This window comes from Neomonachus schauinslandi, chromosome 1, assembly GCF_002201575.2.
Source record: "Neomonachus schauinslandi chromosome 1, ASM220157v2, whole genome shotgun sequence".
Lineage (NCBI taxonomy): Eukaryota > Metazoa > Chordata > Mammalia > Carnivora > Phocidae > Neomonachus > Neomonachus schauinslandi.
The window spans coordinates 124,884,474-124,904,801 of NC_058403.1; the positions used below are offsets into that span (position 1 = coordinate 124,884,474).

At 47.4% G+C, this 20,328-nt stretch overlaps 1 protein-coding gene across 1 annotated transcript in view; it reads left to right on the plus strand.

Annotated features, from left to right (window-relative positions):
• Positions 1–3,082: 3,082 nt before the first annotated feature.
• Positions 3,083–20,328, plus strand: part of SLCO2A1 (solute carrier organic anion transporter family member 2A1) — an 82,436-nt gene continuing 65,190 nt past the window's right edge. The window contains exon 1 of the mRNA XM_021678702.1: positions 3,083–3,178. Within this exon, the coding sequence (XP_021534377.1) occupies positions 3,083–3,178 (96 nt within the window). The remainder of the gene's footprint in view (positions 3,179–20,328) is intronic.

The window sequence follows — 20,328 nt, forward strand, 5'->3', positions numbered from 1 at the left end:
AAATGCAAATCTGCCCAGGGCACCCCCTGTCCAGAAGCCTTCAGTGGTCCCCACTGTGTTGGGGATAAGGCCCACACTTCAGAGCAAGCCACTCAATGTTCCAGCCTCTGTACCACACATTCCCACTGTCCCTGGGTCTCCAACAGGACTGAAACCATGGAGCAGATAGGTTTACCTTCCTTCACCCCAACCATCCCAATCCTTCTAGTCCCTAGGCCTCAGCTTGAGGCTCCCTTCTTCCAGGAAGCCTTCCTACTGCCCCAGAATGAGTTAGGGCCCCTCTTCTGTGCCCCTATAACAGCTGTGCATGACAGAGAGCTATGCTCTCTTTCTACAACACAATAATGCTTTCTCTTCTTGCTCCCCACCTGAGACCATGGAGTCTTTGAAGTCAGCAACTGTCCTTGTGCTTTATTTTTCTATGGTGCTAAGAAATATTTGCTGAAATCAAAGGATTTGGGAAGGATCTTAGAAACAGACCCTGGGGTGCTTTTAGGAAATGGTTACTCTTTGTGCAGACATTGAAAGTTGAATACACTATATCCTTTCTCCCTTTTTCCCTAACATAACCCCAATTTTGTTCAGGAGATAGCAATAACATAAACTACATTTCCTAGTCTCCTTCGCAGAGGGTAGCCATGTGGCCTAGTCTTGGCCAACAGGACTTAAGAAAAAGTAGCTAAGTGTGCTTGGGAGAGATCTGCTTCCCCGCTGTGAGCACAACCCCTTCCTGTTTCCTGTCTTCCACTTCCTTCTTGGAATTAAGAGAAGAGGCTGGAGGTGGAGCGGCTATCTTGTGACAATGAGCTCGCCACACTCTAAGGAATCCTTCGGGGCCTAGGTCATGACCCCTGGACTACTACTATCAGGCTTCTTACTACGAGACAAATAAATCTCATTGAAGCCACTTTGGTCAGGTCTCCATTACATTTAGCTAATTGTAAGGGCAGATAAAAGCAAATGACCGTTGGTGAGCATTTCTGAATAGGCCTTTCCTTTGGAGATGATGCTGGTCCTGACAGCAGGCAGAGGGCAAGATTAATGGAGTAGGATAAAATGAGGGTTGGAGAAGATGACTCTCCCTGGGTTTCTATCAGAGGACCATGACAAGGCCTCACTCAGGGTTTGAGGAAGAAGCTCCAGGCATCGCAGGCCCAGTGTGCCTGTGACCAGGGCCTTCTCTGCTCTGAATGAAATGAAATGCTCTCTTCTTTCTCTTCTCATGTGAAATGAGGCTGCTGGACTAGATAACTTTTCAAAGGGCACAGTGCTCCAAGTCTGGGCTTTGGAGTCAGGCCGAGCTGGGTTTGGGTTCTAGCTCCATCACTTACTAGCTGTGTGTCTTTCAGTCATTTTTTTTTTTTTTTTTTAGTTGACCTCTCTAGCATCATCATCTGTAAAATCCAAATTGTATCAGTACCTATAACTGTTGGACTAATGCTGGGGTTCTAAGGAATCACGCATTTGGACACCCAACAGAATGCCTGGCACAATACACCATGGGTACTGCAGCGTGCATTGAATGCTCTGGGTGGCAGATGTCCTTGTGTTCCAAGTTCTCTCAAAGGGTAGACTGGTGACTTGGAGTTTCCTGCCTGTTTTGGGTCTGAGGATGCTGCAGGGCTCTGGGAAGCCTCTCTAGATGCCCTTTACTCTGTGGGTGAGTGAAGTGGCCAGAGGCTGCCCACTGTCCAATGGCTTTTCTTCCAGCACCACATGCTGTTGTGTCCAGGGTTCTTGGACCGCAGGTGGATAGGGGAAGCCCACAGACAGAGGACAGCCCAGACCAGGCCCAGAAAGGCTTTGTCCTGTGGGTCTTTGTCTTATCCAAATTTCCCAGGTATTGAAGCTGGGCTTGTGCTTTTCCTGGCAGTTGAGTGGGCCTGCACAGGACTACAGGAATTAGGGAGCTGGAAAAATACCTCCAGAATTGGATTCCTTACTGCAGCTACTTTTGGCATAACTTTCTTCTCCTTGTCTTGAAAAGCCTCACCTTCTTTCTCTTCTCTGCAGTAGGAATCCTGGTGGAAAAAATCTTGGGGAGGGGGGAGGAAATAAAGCCGCTGTTCTATTCCAGCCCTGAGAAGGTCAGTGGGGTGCGTCCCTTATGTCCACGGGGGGCCCTCTCTCTTGGCCGCAGTACTTCAGGCCAGACCCAGCCATGCTGACACTTGACAGCGCCTGCAGTTTACCCTGGCTCAGGTCCAGAGAGTTCGCCCGGGGCGGCCCCCTCTCCAGCGCAAAGAGCAGTTTAAATATAAATCAGTCCTCGACACAAACAGCCTCAGCGAGTCTCGGAGCCATCACCGGAACTGAGAGCCCAGGTTTTCGGCGAGTGCAAACAAGCAGAGACCCGCTCCGTAAATCTCCCCGAGGGCGTCGGGAGGAGCGCCGCGGCACCCCTCTCCTCTTGAAAATTCGGCGCCCCGTCAAGCCCCCTGGCTCCCGTTGGCCCCTCCAGCCCATCTCGGTTCTCCTGCCCCCGAAGCCCTGCCAACCTCTTCTCCGGTCCCCTCCAGTCGCCCGCCTGTCGGTCCCCGCTGCACCCCCCGCCCCGCCCCGCCAGCCCTCCAGGCCGCCCCCACCCCCCTGCCGGCTCCTGCTCCTCCAGCCGCTACCTCCCTCTCCCCGGGGCCCGCCGCCCCCCGCCGCCCAGCCGGGGGACCTTCTCCGGGGCGGTCAAGCCTCGCGGGTCCAAGCCGGGCTCCGGGAGCAGAGACGACCCCGGGCGCGGAGCGAGGTCACGCGCGGTCCGCCGCTGCGTCACACCTGTCTGAGGGGGCGGCCGCGGCGGGGGCGGGGGCGGGGGCTCTCAGCGCCTTCGACAGCCGAGGAGAAGAGGGAGGAGGGAGAGCGCGTTTCATCATCGGCGACGGCGGCTGCCACTTAAAAACTTCTGGGCGCGCACTCGCTCGCGCAGTCTCCGCGCTGCGAACCTCCTCCGGCGGCCGCGGCCGCTCTCACCAGCCACCCGCGCGGCCGCCCCAGCCCGAGGCGCCCGGCCCCTGCTCGCCCCGCCACCCGCCCGAGCCCTGCCGCCGGAGTGCCGCTGCTGCCGTCCCGCCCCGCCGGGGTCGCCACCATGGGGCTCTGGCCCGAGCCCGGCGCGCCCCGGGGCAGCGACGCCTCTTCCGGCCGAGCTGGCCGCTGTCCCCGCTCTGTCTTCAGCAACATTAAGGTGAGCGCAGAACCCGCGACCGTCGGGGCCCGAGCGGCGCCGGGCGAACCTTCGGCGGGCTCCGGCGTCCGTCGGTGCTGCGGAGCCCGAGGGGGACGCCGAGGCGCCGGGGCTTCCCCTCAGCCCTCGGTGCCGCGCTCAGGGACGCATCCCCGGGGGCCTGGCGGCGGGCGAGGGGCGCCCCGACGGAAGATCTCGTGCTGGGCGGCTGTGTGCGTGTCTCCGTGTGCTGCGCGCGCTCTCACGCTCAACTCTTCTCAGGTGGTGTCCTGCCCTTTGACTGAAAAAGAACATCTCGCGGGGGACTTTTTCGGTCTCCTGCGGGCAGTTAACTTGGGGAAGGGGTGGGTTTGGAGGTGCCGGGAGATGACAGGCTGTGGTTCCCCTGAGATGGGGGTCAGAGCCTAACTCATCCTGGGGTGGGTGGCAGAGGGGACGTTCTCCTTCCCCAAAAGCTGCAGCGCCTGGGCTCTGCTACCTCTCCGCGCTGCTGCCTGCAAAGTTCAGAACTCCCTCCCGGGGGTTGGCAACCAACACAGCGTGCTTCCTGGTCTGGAAATGGCCCCAGGAAAGCGGCAGGCCCTCGCAGTGTGTCCGTAACACCGGAGCAGGTGCCTCTGTCCTGGCGAGTTGTTGGGAATGGGTGAAGATGGGGTGTAGGTGGCCGAGGGGTGAGGACACTCTCGTCCCCAGGGGGATGGGGAATGCTCACCACTTCCTCACACGTCCAGGGGGACCTGGAATAGTTGAATCCACACTCAGGCTCTTTTGCTGGTTCTGCCTGGGCAGAAACAACTGAGAGATGCACCTCCTGCGAGGGCAGAGCTGCTGTGGTGAAGACTGCAGAGCCCACATTAAGGCTCCTTGAGGGTAGTTGCGGGGAGGGAGGATGGTCCAGAGAGGTTCTGTCCAACAATCATACAGTCAGATGGGGCTAGGTAAAGCCTCCAGTGGTGCAATTAACGGGAGGATGGGGGAGAGGTGCTCTGTGGACTGATTATGTGAGTGTTCACCAGAAAGAGATCTGGAGGTCACAGTGAATCCCACCCGTATACTTACTCATATTGTTAACAGTGGAGCTGGGATCCCCACTTCTGCTTCTGCTCTGGCCCCACACCACAATAAATAAAGGCTGAGTTGATTCCATGGTTGGATGTAAATAAGGCACAGAAATTTTGAGATAGTTTCAGATAGTCCTCAAATTGCCTCACCTTTGGCCAGACCTGGATGAGAACTGTGTGTGGTTTTGGTCCCACCATTCAAAAGAGTCTTGGAGAAGTTTCAGCAGAGAACTGTAGAAAATTTGGTGTTTATAAATTAGGGATTGGGAGGAAAGGGTGGGAGCAGCAGCTGGGTGGTCCGAAAAGGAAGAGGCCCAGGAGAGAGTCAGGGTGGGGGCACATCTCCCTATTTCACCAACAAGGGCAACAGGGGTAGCTTGTCCCAGAAGAGTTTTCTGACAGTGAGGGTCACCCCCCATGAGATTGATCCATCTAGACCTGCCCTGAGTCCCTAAAATGAGTTTATGGCCACAGTTTCTTTGAAGATCTATAAAAATGAGATTATGTATCATATGTTGATGATTTAACCACACATGCCTGAGGCCTGGACCCAGGCCAGTTGGCCTCCTAAAGGTTCATACCAGTTAAGAGTTTTTCTTAACTCTAAAAATCAGATTCTCTTAATTATTACCTCCACTGATCCATAGTAACTCTGAAACCAGAGTTTAGAGAGACTTCCACTTAGCTTCTCTTAATCAGCCTGAAACCAGGAACAATTTGGATATCTCAAGGCAAATCTGGGGCCTGGAATTCCATTAATTAAACTCATATAAGCCTTTTCTTCCAGAGGACAGTAATGGTTGTCTGGGGAATTGCGATTTGCTGGGAGATTCCCTCCTCCCAATGAGAGGTTGGGTGATTGCTCTGCATTCTCTCCCAATAGGTGATGGACTGCATGTGTCTTGTGAACATGTGTGACATGGGGGCTAACAGGGGACACCCAACCTAAGGACCCATTCTTTTCCTGGGACAGACTAACTAATTGGCTTTATGACATTCCTGCCAACCATATGGTTTAGGGGAAGGGGATGAGGCCACAAGATGTAGATCCAAGTCAGTCTAACCTCTTACTAACTAACACATGGGGGCATTTCTCACCTTTCCTGGGCATCAGAGTTCTTATATTAAAACAACAGCAACAAACAAAAAACAGGTACTATGAATGATCCCCACCTCATGGGGGCTCCTTAAGGATTATGTGGGATGAGGCACAGGAAACCGGTTTTGTAAACCATGTAGGACTCTCCAGGACTGGCATCAATAAGATGTCAGTTTGCCTCAACAAACAGGATGCACGTTTAAACACCATTTAGGATCTGTTGTTCCACCAATTATGCCTCACATGAGGCATAGTTAATAATTAAGAGAAACTACAGTTAATGTCCAAAATAGACGTAATAGTAGCTAACACTAATGGAGCTATCTGGATGTACCAAGAATTTTGGATATATTCCACCCATAATTAATCCTCATTACGACTCTATCTAGTGGATACTATTACTGTCCCCATTAATGATGAGGAAAACAAGGCTTAGTGAGGTGTGGACACATAGCCAGACAGGGGTGGAGTGTCGAGGAACCAGGTATGGGAGACCCCAGGGTCAGAGACTAACCACCACACAGTGCTGCTCAATCTTGGTTGAGCACTCAGGGATACTGGAGGTATGCTTGTTCCTAGGGGTCAGTGCTTTCTTCAGGCCCTGCTGACACACACATCCCAACTGGGAGCAGGGGTCGCTGTCATGGCTATAGGATGGATGTCCCCAGTCAGTAACAAGCTCATCATACCTTTTTACTCTTCACAACGCTCCCTAAAGAGCCTGGTGACTCTCACGGGTGAGGTTTTTGTACTCTCTCCTGTAGGAGTAAATACAATTGTATTTATTCTGGAGACAGTCTGTATTGCCTCTGGCTACAGGATTCTTAAGAAGCAGAAGACATGCTCACTAGTCATTGTCAGAGAGAACAGTTCAACATCCAGAACTCTAAATTAAAAACAGATTCATTCATCGATTATGGGGGTAGGGGTGGGGAGACAGGAGAGAGAGCCTTTGTGGCTAACGCATCCTGGCAGCCTCAAAGAGATCTGTTTCTTCTTAAAATGAAATTTGGGGGACCAAACTGAGGTTATCTTATAAAAGGAGTAGACCATTGGTAATTGCTGCCCAAATTTCAGGAACTCCCACACCTCAGGCCCCAGCGCAGGGAAATAGTGTATATCCTGTCAGTGAGGGAGAGTCCAGTGGGGATGGAGGGCATGGGATACACAGTGGGAAGAAAGGGACGGACAGATCTCACAGCTTGGCCTATGTGGCCCAGTGACCTCTGACCTGGGAGGGAGGTCCAAAATTGAGGGAGAGGTACTTTATCCTGGCCTGTGTCTATAACTTCCTAAGGCCTCTGACCCCCAAATGTGGGGAGACATCTTGGGCTTAATCTCTTGGGCTTAACCTCTTGGTTTCCAGAGGAAAGGGCTATATCCCACCAACCTGACTATTCATGCTTGGGGAAAACACTCTCAAAAGAATCCCTGGGGCCAAAGAATTCCTTAACTGGCCTCATGGATTAAGAGGTGCCCACTCCTCCTGCCCCAGGGCTGGTGGGTATTTCTCTGATGTTGAGGACAACATTTATCTATATGCCCTGAGAGGGCTTGGCTTGCCCTGCTTATATATGGGGGTGTGGGGAGGGGAGAACAATAGGAACTGGTTGGGTGGGGGTCACAGGTCACTCAGACCCTTTTCTCCTGTGATGATGCTCAACGCCCTTCTCCTGGTGATGAATTGGGACCTATACTGCCACAGAACAAAGGGAAGACTGATTTATGTCTCACAATATGGATCGCTGATCTTATCTCTTTCTGATCATTCTCTTTTGTCTGTGACAGTGACTTTGCTTCCATTCTAGGAGATCCAGATATGATGTTGGGATGCTGGGTTGGGAGCATGGCTTCCCCTCACCTTCTTTTGCTCTGTTTGTGAAATGCGGAAGAATGTGGGTGGTTCCCAGTGCAGACCTCATTCCTCCTTGTTCTCCCTCTTCACACCCCTGCTTGGTTTTATCCCCTCCCAAGGGTTTAACCACCTCCAGCCCTTGCTTCACCCCAGTTTCTGGCCTGTGGAGAGCTCCAGTTATGTGCTGAAGCCAGAGAGCTTGGGCATGGTGAAGCTAAGAAGCTTGGGACGCTCCCGGGCAGTGGCCCCCATTTTATATCATAAGTTCATGACCGTGTACTTGGGCATTGCACTCTCAGTGTCTGTTGAACAAGGACATAAAGAAATAGCTATGTGAATTTACACTTGTCTGTACCCCACAGGACCAGCACAGATGGGTTGTCACCATGGTCCTTGGGGGCTCCTTTTGAGGGGCTATGGGAGAAAGCTGAGTTCTTAGTACCAGACAAAGCTTGATTTATTTTGAGTTTTTAAAAAACTTCTTATTTTGAAACAATCATCTATTCATAGGAAAAATAGTGTGGAGAGGTGCTGTGCACCCCTCACCCAGTTTCTCGCAGTGGTTCTGTCTTAATTCTGCACTATAATACCAAAAGCAGGGACTGGACATTGCTATAATGTGTGTGTGTATTTTCATGCCATTTTGTCACACGTTTGGATTCATGGAACCACCACCCTACTGCCTCAAGACACAGAACTATTTCCGTCACCACCAAGATCTCTGTTGTGCTACTCCTCTGGAGTCATGCCCACCCCCTTCTGCCTGCCTCCTATCACAACCCCAAATCTGTTCTCCAACACGATCATTTGTCATTTTGAGAATGTTACATAAATGGAATAATGCACTATGTAACCATTTGAGATTGGCTTTTCTCGTTCAACATAATACCCTTGAGACCCGTCCAGGATGTTGCTTGTATCAATAGTTTGTTCCTTTTTATTGCTGAGTTGTATTCCATGGTATGGATGTCCTATGATTGGCCTAAACATTCACTTATTGAGGGACATTTGGGTTGTTTCCAGTTTGGGGCTATTACAAGTAAAGCTGCTATGGACAATCATGTACAGGTTTTGGGGTAGACAAAAATTTTCATTTCTTTGGAGTAAATGCCCAGGAGTGCATTTGCTGGGTTGGATGGTAGTTGCATGTTGATTTTTTTTTTTTTTTTAAGAAACTGCCCAACTTTTTTCCAAAGTGGCCATACAATTTTACATTTGCACCAGCAATGTAAGAGAGATCCAGTTTCTCTACATCTTTGCCAGCATTTGATGTTGTCACTACTTTTTATTTTAGCCATTCCAATAGGTTTATAGTAACATCTTGGCATGGTCTTCATTGGCATTTCCTTAATAGCTAGTGATGTTGAACATCTTTTCATGTGCTTATTTGTCATGTGTATGTGCTCTTCATTGAAATGTCTGCTTGTATAGTTTGTCCTTTGTCTAATCAGAATTTTTACTATTGTTTTGAGAGTTCCTTATATATATGAGATACAAGTCCTTTGTTAGGCATATGGTTTGCAAATATTTTCTCCCTGTCTGTAGCTTATCTTTTTATTCTCTTAACTGGGTCTTTTATAGAAAAAAATGTTTGGATTCTGATGAAATCTAATATATCGATTTTTAATTTTCTGGATCCTGCTTTTGGTGTATGTCTAAGAACTGCTCATCAAACCTAGTCCCTGAAAGTTTTCTCCTATATCTTTTTCTAAAAGTTATATAACCTTGCATTTAAATCTATGATCCATTTTGAGTTCATTTTTGTAGAGGTGTGAGGTTCTTTTTTTTTTTTTTTTTTTTTGTTTATAGCTATCCAATTGCTCCTGCACCATATGTTGAGAAGACTATCCTTTCTCTATTGAATTGCCTTTGCTCCTTTGTCAAAAGCCAGTTGGCCATGCTTGTGTGGATTTATTCTGGGTTTTCTGTTCTGTTTCATTGATGGATATGTATATCTCTCTGCCAATACCACACTGTCTTGATTACTGTAGCTATTCAGCAAGTCTTGATGTCAGGTAGAAGCTTGATTTTTTTTGTCTGCAGTGGTATGTGTTTATCTTATGGTTACCATATTTTATAACCCATTCAGTTTCCCTTCTACTTTGTCTTTTAGGAAGATTTAAAGACAAATTTAAAGCTTGCTTTTAGTAACTGGATGGGATTTTATGTATCTCTGTGCTCCAGCTTTTCTTCTGGGCTTAGCTGAAGAGTCTTTTCCTTTGAACTTGATTTGTTAATCTATGATCCTAAACCTTTTTTATTCTCCACAACAGCCTTGCAAGGGAGGTTTCAGCATCTCTATTTCACACTTGAGGAAATGGAGGCTCATTCAAGACCACCTGTCCAGTAAATAGCAAGCAGGAATTCCCTCTCAGGGTCAGCTCACTCCCCAGCCCTCTTCTTCCCATGGCCACAGAATGCCTCTCAGTTCTGTATTCTCTCATCCATGAACATTTGGACCTGAGCTCCGTGATCTCTGAGGTCCTTGCAAGTTCTCAGATTCTCATCTCATGCTGTTCAGTTGCTGATGGAGATGAGACTGGGAGCAGGGCCATTTGGGTCTGAGCTTTGCTGGGAGACCTGCTATGAAACCTGGCGGAAGTGGAGGGTGCAGACTGGCTTGTTGTCTTTGATCAAGCCCCAGCTCTCTCAGTTTAGAGGACCTTGATTCCCTGGGTGTGTCCTCCTGTTTGGGATGGATTACATTTGATCAGGGTGGGGAACAAAACCAAGGCAGGGAGTGTCAGGCTGCACCGTGGGTTGAAGGATGGGTAGATACTCCAATGAGTAGCCCTCTCCCAGAGCAAGTCCTCCCAGCCTCTTTGCCCTGTTGAACAAGATGCTCAGGAGGCTCCAGGGAAATGCTGGAGGCTCTGGCATGGCTGGAGGGAGGAGCACCATCCTGGGACACTAACCCCAAATGAAGTGGGGGACATTCAGTCTGGCCAGCATTGGTGCTGGCTCCCCACAGGGCTGCCTGCGTCCCCTTCCCCCGTCCCCCCCCGCCTCCCAGAAAGTAGGCACACCAACCCTTTGGTAGACATTTAGTGTGCACCTGAGTCCTGTAGGAATCTGGGAGTTCTGATAACAAGTTTCATTTTGTTTAGTCAAACATCAGTAATACCTACTTATGTTCCGAAGAATGTTCCATCTAACACCCCTGGGAGATGCTGGCCTAGAGCACAGAAGGCCTCAGCTAAAATGCAGATGTCATTAGGGAGGGCTGCAACAAGCCAGTGTTTGTCCAGCCGCCCCACCAAGATGCCCTGAATTCTAGGAGAGAGTGAACAGGTTTCCACACAGGGGTAGACAAGAGGATGAGTGGATGAACCACAAGTATTACATTTCTGGGATATTTTATGTTTTATCTTAAAATCAAGTGAATTTTATATTTTCCTCCACAGTATAGCTATGTGTTTCCGAATATGTTGTATTTTCCCCCAAATCTTGGAGTAACATTGATGCTCTAGGAAGCTGTGCCATGTCTAGCTCGTGTCTCCCAAATGTGACTCCCAGGTAAAGCATACCAAGTTTGGGAAACACAACACAGGTAAACCTCAAGTCAGAACTAGTTTATCCAGTTAGTTCACCCAGCCAGCTTGTTAAGCCAGAGGGAACGGTACCTAGAAAGTTTAAGTAGGACATATACGGGGTGTGAATGTCAGACAATTCCTGGGCCGATCCCTGTGGGACACCCAGGAGATGAGCCAGCTAGAGAATGTACTGAGGTCCCTGTGGGCTTGGAGGAAAAGGATAGTGGCAGAACGGAAGGGTGGGGAGGACAGCAGGCTTCCCGAGTCACCCTTGCCCTGCATAATGGGCTGCCAATGAGTTTGCAGGATGAAATTTTTTTTTTAAAGATTTTATTTATTTATTTAAGAGAGAGAGAGTGTGCGCATGCAAGAGAGCGCATGAGCCGGGGGGAGGGGCAGAGGCAGAGGGAGAAGCAGACTCCCTGCTGAGCAGGGAGACTGATGCGGGACTCAGGCCCAGGACCCTGGGATCATGACTTGAGCCAAAAGCAGACGCTTAACCGACTGAGCCACCCAGGTGCCCAGGATGGGATTAAAATGACCATTTTCTCAGTCTCTTTTACATCCTTCCTGTCTTGTGCCTCAGGCCCTTTTGAAAACTTTCTGCTTTGCCTTTGCTTCTCAGTGTATTTGAGGGAAGTGGCAGGAGCTAAGCATTGGTGCAGGAGTCTGGGGCTCACTCACTCATAAGCCTTTACTGAGCGTCCACCACGTGAGGCTCTGTACCAGGTATTACTGTTTGCACTTGGCTCCCTAAGAGGCTCCCAAGCTTCCAAGAAACAAGAGTCTGTAAATTCCCTGCCTCTCAACATGTCCACCGGCCTCATTTTGCCCAGGACTGAGGCAGTTTCTGGGACACAGGACTTTCAGTTTTAAAACTGGAGAAGTTCTGGACAGGTTGGGACAAGTTGGTCACCTTACTGCCTCCTTTGCTGTGACATTGTACAAGAATGGACTTCCACCTTGACCGTGGGGCAGAGGAGCCACCGATGGAGGGTCAGGGATGGTGTCCGGTGATGGAAATAAACTGCAAGGATCTATGGCAGGAAGGGATTGTATTCATCCAGAGAGAAGACGAGGAGGAACCAGGACACTGGTGGTGGGGCTCATGGAGCAACAAGCCCCATTACTCCTTCTTATTTGTATGCAGAAGTCCTCCTACCCTGTCCTGCCTTCGTTGCTCATCATGATTCCTAAGCATTTTTAACATCTCATGATATAGAATCCATACAAGTGATGATAAAACTGACCTGTAGAAAGATAGTGCTTCTTGGCTTATAGAATTATTGAATTTCAAAATTGAATGTGACGAGAAAGATCATCTGCTCAAAGAGGCAGGAATCCTCTTGATGATGTCCTTACCTCTGTTTGCATAGCCCTAGTAATGGGGAACTCACCACGTCACAAGGCAGGTCCAGGAACTGGTAGCACCACAGGCTTTAAGTCTCTCCTATGTTGAGCTGAGATCTGCCCCTGCCCTTCCATACGCATCCCCAGAGAGAAGCTAGCAGAACCCCCTCTTCCTGGTCACTCTCCTGGATATTTCCAGTAGAAAGCAGTCTCCCCTCTCCCATAAGTCCCTCTAACTGGGGAGCTACTCGTCACAGATGAAATGGAAAGCCAGGTGGTCTGGACTACCCTCCTCTAAAAGCCAAACCAGACTCTGAAGTTAGTCATTGCTAAGGGGTATGTGTGGTCCCCGACTCTTGTTGTCCCAGATCACAGAGGTTTTCTTGCTGGTTCTAGTCACTGCAAGGAGTTTGGTCACCACTCATGAAGGAACCTCCAGCTTTGTGGAGGCTGGTGGGCCCTGAGTTTCCTGGAACCAGCAGAGACCTTCCCATGATGGGGGCCTCCATCCCATCAGGCCCTGCAAATTTATGCCCTCATGAGCTGTGAGGCCTGCCCAAGCCCATCTCTCACACTCTTCCTCCTTACCCCAATCTTCCTCTGTTCTCACTGCTAGCTCTCACTTCCCCCTGACTCTGCAGGCCTTCACAGAGTGTCCATGCCAAGCCTGGAAGAGCCCTGGATAAATCATTGTCTATCCTCTGGCCTCCAGCTAGATGACATCTCTCAGGAGGAAGTAGACAAGAGGCTCACTGGGGACTCCATCCTGACTTTATCACCAGAGGGCCCATCAGAGACCCTCACAGAGGGATCTGACCTAATGCTAGCAGGAACATACCCGTGGGATATACTCCAGGGATACACCCCACACATCCCTCCCATCCCCAAATGGCAGGGCCAAATTATTATAGAACCAGCTTTGTCTATTGGGCCATCTCCACCCCTGAACCTTGTCACTGACTTGGAAAGTGAGCCTACAGCGCCTTGTGGTTGTCCATTTCATTTCACATTGCCCCTGCTGTCAGGAGACTGTCCTCCTAGGCTCACCACAGCCTGGGGGGCTCCTTCTTCTTTGTACTCAGCATCCTAAGAAAGCACAGTCCCACTGAATCAACATGTAAACTTAACATATAAGCATGTAAAACTAACAAGGAGTGGGGACAAGGCTGTTTTGGTTGCCTGAAAATCACAAATATTCAGAATTCCCATCCTCAGCAATACATTTTTATTAGTAACAGTTATGATTTTCTGAGCTATCTTCACAAAGATGGATATATTTTATTAGGGCGTGTATATATGGGAAAATATATGGGGGCATATGGATATCAAATTGTGAATGCAAATGCATTTGAGGGAACCTATTATGTGCCAAATTTAGTGAAATAATAAGTGGACCTTTCAGAAATGCTATCTGACTAAATCTTACCTCCCATGCTCCAAGATGCATACTATCCGCATTTCATAGTGGAAACTGGCAGGCAACTCATGGGAATTGCCACATTACACAGTGAGAAAGCTGGTATTTGGGGACTCTGTCTTACGACTCCTTCCTCTATGGCTGCTCCCTGCATCCCACCACAAATCCCAACCAGCTGGGGCGCCTGGAGGGCTCAGTTGGTTAAGCGTCTGCCTTCGGCTCAGGTCATGATCCCAGGGTCCTGGAATTGAGTCCCACATCAGGCTCCTTGCTCAGCGGGGAGCCTGCTTCTCCCTCTGCCCTTCCCCCTGCTCCTGTGTGTGTGTGCACATGTGTGCTCTCTCTCTCTCAAGTAAATAAATAAAATCCTTAAAAAAAAAAATCCCAACCAGCTGAGCCAGAGCTTTGCACTTCAGTCCTTCATACCATCAGACACAAGCAGGTCTACTTATTTGTATGTATTATTGTATTTTCCTAAGCCAAATTTGACAATGGTTGCCCTGAAAGTCTTCGTTCCTCAGCTTTCCTCTCTTTCCCCTCGCCCATGCTCATAAGGCTAGACAGATACTCCAGCTGTACAGCGCACAGCACGCAAGGACCCAGCCTGAAGGTGGCTTAGAAACACTTCCTAAAGAATAAATGGAAACCCAGTCAGCTGAACAACATTTTATTATGTGACTCATAATGCTCAGAAGCTTATAGTGAGGAAATGACTTATATATCTAGAAACTGGAGAGTCAATACACCAGGGGACATCCATCTATGGAATATTTACAAATTATTTTTTGAAGTTTTCTTGAGAATAGTTTAAACTTGGGGGAAGGGTTCATTCTATAATCTAAATAGAGGCTGTAGGATAGGCAACTATATGTAGAGATGATCCAAATTTTTAAGTCACAAGAAGACTTGAAGAGGGTATAGCTAAACAGATAGTTCTCTGTGTGAGAAGCCTACAAATGGTTTTGTTTTCCTTCTTTGTGACTTTCTGTGTTTTCCATTTTTCTATGATAAATATGTCCTGTGCTTATAATTAGAAAAAACTGTCAATTAAAAAGCCCTAAAGTCTGTGGTGACACCCACACCCCCTCTTTGCTGGATATTCATTGTGGGATATGAAATACCATATAAGATGGGAGGTGTCTGGTCTCCAGGTACCTAAGGCTGGACCAAAGATGAAGCCAGGATGGCCGGCAGGGCTGTGCGGTTCTCTAGAGGGACCATTCCCAGTTCCCATCACTGTTCCCACTGCATTATTACATTTGTTCTTGCATTTGAGTCTTATGGCTCCTCAGAGTTGGAGATAAAGTCAAATAACAATACTTTAATTCTTTTTTTTTAAGATTTTATTTATTTGAGAGAGAGAGCATGAGCGGGGGGAGGGGCAGAGGCAGAGGGCGAAGTAGACTCCCCGCTGAGCAGGGAGCCCGATGTGGGGCTCCATCCCAGGACCCTGAGATCATGACCTGAGCTGAAGGCAGATGCTTAAACGACTGAGCCACCTAGGTGCCCCAACAATACTTTAATTCTTAAAGAGAGATAAAACTATGGAACATTTTCTTCTTTGGGAAGATTTGAGAGGCGTTTCTCTACTTCCCTCTCTGCTCTTCTGGTGCCCACTCCCAGTGGCTGGCTCAGAGCTTGGGAATCTAGCCCTAAGTTTGGCCAAGCATCTTAGGGAAGTGAGTGTATCTGATGGGCTCCATGCCATGAAGGAAGAGTGGGCCTGAGGGAGAGGCAGTGAGGATAGAGGCCGGGACAGGAACTGCTAAGTGCTGCCTGGGGTCTGGTCCTGAGCCTGGACTTTTACACCCAGGAGGATGTGGGGACATTCTGGGTGGGTTTTCACCCAGTCATTTGGTAAGCCTTGATTAACTACCCCCTGTTTGTAAGATAACACTCTGCAAGCTTTGTATTCAGCAGGGCTTTCGAAACTCTGAGGCCAGGAATGGGTCAGGATGGCTGCCTGAGATACATTCATTTTGTTCATTCATTCATGCAACATGTTATTATTGATCACCTACCATCAACCATTGAAGATACAATGATGAACAAAAGAGTGGGCTATGCCCTCTCGAGAGATATATAAACAGTGGGCAGATGCACAAATAACATGGTTACAATGTGTGTCAAACGAGGGGGAATGGAACTGGGTTCTCTGAAGAAGAAGGGGGTAGAGATAGAACTGGATTCTGCTTAATACATATGCAGCCACGGGCTCTGGATTCTAAAAAGTCATCGTCATGCTTCTGATATATAACCTCTGCTTGGGGGAATACAGCTGTGCATCAGACAACACAGCTGTGCATCTTTCAAAGGCTCTGGTTAGTTAGGATAAGATGGATCATAAAGACCAATAGTGAATTATGGCTTCCATCAACATGACAGGTTCACATAACATGGGACTTCATACTATAAATACCTAGAGATGCTTCATAAAATAGAACACCACCAAATATTTAAAAGTGGAGCCAAGCTTGCAAGAAAGAAAGTGAAATTTTCAGGTGCAAGAAATGAAGAATGAGTTGAACACCAAAACAATGAGTGTACCAACTGACCCTGCAGCAGGGATGGAGGGGAGAAATGTGTGTGGTGTGACTAGACCAGTAAAGAAACCCTAAAGAAACTCGTAATGGAGATTAGGTATTAGTAATCACACAGGGAGCAAAGATGGCATGGGGAGTTGGCCCTCAGACTGATGCGTAAAGCTGGCCCCCTGGTGAGAAGGGTACTAATTAAACTCTGCCCACCACCCTAGGGACAGCAAAGAGGCTTATCTCTAACAGGACCTCTGGGTGAAATAATTCCTCTAAGAAATCATAACCCCAAGTCTGTGCCACATAGAATTGAAAACAACTTATACTATCCACATGGTATGGGAATCTCTAAGCAAATAAAGTAGCGTAAAATTTATTTTTGGGCTGGCAATAACTCTTTGCCATCTGGTAGACAAAAGAGTAAAACCACTCCGGAAGGATGTTTCTATAATCTAGACCAACCAGAATCCCTAAGAAAAGACAATGCCCTTGGAAGAAGAGTTTACAACAAAAAGTTACACAAGGAAATGATCCACCGTAAGCAACAGGCAGCAGATATATCAATGAGGAAAATTAGCACCTGAAGATTTTGAGATAATGGAACATTCTGAAAGAGACTATAAAACCATATTAAAATGTTTAAAGAGGTGTAAAAAGAAATAGAAAAAGGAATGGGCAGTTTTGAGAAGTACATGGGAATTCTAGAAATGAAAAACATAGATATAAAAAGTAAAAGTTCAGTGAATGGTTAAATAGCAGATTAGATAATTTCCCAATTTCAAACCCTTAACTTAATCACATCTGCACTTAATGATAATTTGGAAGTGGAAGATAGGATTGAAGAAGTCACCCTGAATACAGCACAGAGGAATAAAGAAGTGGAAACTGTGAAAGACTGGTCAAGAGATATGGAAACATTAAGGATGAAGTCCAATAAAAGTCTGAAATGAGTACCAAAGATGAGAGTAGAATGAATAGGTGACAGACAATATTGAAGAAATGACAGAGAATTTTCAGAATTGAGAAAATATATTATACCACGATATAAAAAAAAGCACAGTAAATTCTGGCAGGAATTTACAATAAGAGCACACTCTACATAGTATACTGAAATTGCAAAACAGTAAAGACAGAAATATTTTATGAGCTCTAGGGTGAAATTGCAGATTACTTATAAGGATCAGTAATTAGACCGACACCAGTCTTCTCAAAATAAATAATAGATACTAGACAATAGTGGAATGATTTTCAGAATGCTAAGAGAAAATTAGCACCAAATTCAAATTTTATAACTAAAAGATAATTCAAGAAGACAAATTAGAGATTTTTCAAACAAAAGCAAGGAATTTACCAATCATGAGTCCTCACTAAAATAAAGAAGGGTGAAATTCATAAGGCAAGAAATAAAACACAGAAGAAAAGGCTAGGTTACAAAAAGTGGTAGTAATTAATTGTAGGTAGACAAAAATAATAATGATTTATGGAGGGCAGAAAAGATTGAAGTAGGATAATACACACCATTAATATGAAAAGTTAGAAGGGAAAACTGGAGTTAAGTCTTAAGTCCTTAGCTTGTTTGGAAGGAGAGTGGAAAAATTAATTAACTTTAGTCTTCGTTAAGTCAGTTATGTATGTTAAAATGTATGAGTAATCATGGGGACACCCGGGTGGCTCAGTCGGTTAAGCGTCTGCCTTCAGCTCAGGTCATGATCCCAGGGTCCTCGGATCGAGTCCCGCATCAGGCTCCTTGATCAGTGGGGGGCCTGTTTCTCCCTCTGCCTGCAGCTCTCCCTGCTTGTGCTCTCTCTCTCTGACAAATAAATAAAATCTTTAAAAAAAAAAATGTATGGGTAATCATGAACAGAAAAGACATTGAATGTATACTTTCCAAAGTAGAAGAGAGTAAGAAGTTGAAACCTAATAAACCAATAGAAGGCTGGAAAAGAGAGAATGAAAGGCCAAAAATAAAAACAAAAAACATCATGGAAATAGGAGCACAATAAAATGAAGTAGATATTAAATCTAGATTTGTCAGAAATTACAACACATGAAAACAGACCACTCTCACCGTTTCAGAGCTAGAGAATCTCAGACCGGATTGATACAGAGACAGGGAGAGAGAGGGAGAGAAAGGAGAGAGAGAAGGAGGGAGGGAGAAAGGGAGGGAGAGAGAGAGGACCTAGTTACATGCTGTTTAAAAGAAAAAGTTGAAAATCAGAGGACAAAAGAAAATATATCAGGAGAATATCAACTAAAGAAAAGATTACCTACTTTGATAAAAAGAAGAGTTTTTTTTAAGGCAAGAAGAATGGTAGATTGTGAGATGCTTGCAGTGTCTAAAACTGACTAGAGACCAATATCTAGGCCCTAGGATCTCCTAATAAGAGAAATACAAGAACCAAAATAGAAAAATGTGCGAAGATATGGGCAGGTGGCCTGGAGTGCCAGCTGGGCTCTGTCTACCCTCTGTACTTTTCTCTGAATGTCACCGCCAGTATCTTACACAATAAACCTCTGTCTTCTTCATGGCTGAGTCATGCTCAGCAACCAGCATACCTGCTACCCTTTGTTTAGTTCCACCTTGAAATAATCCCAGGGCAGGACTCTGATTGGCTCCTCTGGGTCATGTGCCCCTCCCTGAGGCAGGGCAGGGTCCTCTGACAGGGGGCTCCTCCTGGAACCCTGTGGTTGAATAGGGGCCCTTCTCTAGAACAAGGAGGGGGCAGTGCTGGTCTCAGGAGGAGGGCTGAGCAGACAAGACAATTGAGACTTCCTATGGAGAGGCAGAGAACACACCTCTCGGAGACACTGAAAAGGAGGCAATGTGGTCCTGCTGAGGGAAAAGAGGTAGGCTGAATGGAGGCATTGCTACTGGGGAAGAAGGGAAGGTCCTGGATGAGTCAGCGTTTGTATTAGTTTTTTACTCCTGTTGGAACAAATCACCATCAAACCTAGTGGCTTAAAACAACACAAATTTACTGTCTTATGGTTCTGGAGGACCTCCAGTCAAGGTGTTGGTAGGTCTGTGGTCCTTCTGGAGGCTTTAGTGGAGCATCTGTTTCCTTGCCTTTCCTAGCTTCTAGAGGCCACCTACTTCCTTGGCTTGTGGCTCCTTCCTCCTCAGAGTCAGCAGATGAGCATCTTGAAATCTCTCTCCCTCTCACCTTTGTTTCTGACTCTGACCCTCCTGCCTCCCTCTTATAAGGATCCTGTGATTACATTGGGCTCACCCAGATAATCCAGAATATTCTCCTACTCTAAAAAATGTAATCACTTCTGCTAAGTCCTTTTTGCCATTAAAGCAACGAATTCACTGGTTCTGAGTATTAGGGGACTCAGACACTGGGGAGGCCATTGTTTTGTGTATCTCAGGGTTTGATCAAACCAGAGCCAGTAGAAGATACACATACATGTATGTATATGTATATGTATTTCAAGGAATTGACTTATACAGTTGTGGGGGCTGGATAAGCGAATCGAAAATTCACAGGGCAGGCAGGCAGGCAGGCAGGCAGGAAAAGATGATCACAGGCATTGGGCCAAAGCTCCTGTTCAGGGGAATCTTTTTCATTCTCTCCCTCCTTCCCTCCCTCCCTCCTCCCTTTCTCCCTTCCTCCCTCCATCCCTCCATCCCTCTCTCGCTCCTTCCTTCCCTCCCTCTCTCTCTCCCTCTCACATCTGCTCTTAAGGCCTTCTGATTAATTGAATCAAATCCACCCCGATTATTTAGGATAATCTTCCTTACTTAATGTCAAGTCATTATATATTGTAATGACATCAACAAATTTCCTCCACAGCAGCACCCATGTTACTTTGATTGAATAACTGGGGACTGTAGCCTAGCCAAACTGGCACATCGAAAGCATTGTCACAGGGTCAAAGGGCAGTGACATTCAGGACCTGTACATGACAGAATGTGGCAGCCACAGGCAGAGGGCTCCAGGAGAGGTGAGCACCACAGAGCAATAGGACAACCCCCCCAAAAGGGCTGCAGGGGCCAGAGGGGCTTTGCTGAAGTCACTGAGGGGAGGAAGGCGCGTTTTGGGGTGAGCTGCTGCAGGGAGGCCCTGGATGGGGCACTCCGTCCACTTCTTCCCATGACTGGAGTCTCCTTGCATCCTCTGTACAGATCAGATGGCCAGCATATGGCCGGTGATAGGCAGTATCAGTATTCGTCCTGTGATCTGCTGTACTGATAGGCAATATCAGTATTCGTCCTGTGATCTGCTGTGGCGGTCACAGGCCTCTGGCTGCAGACATGAATGGATAGCGGTGCTGGAAAGGTGGGTGAGCTCATGTCA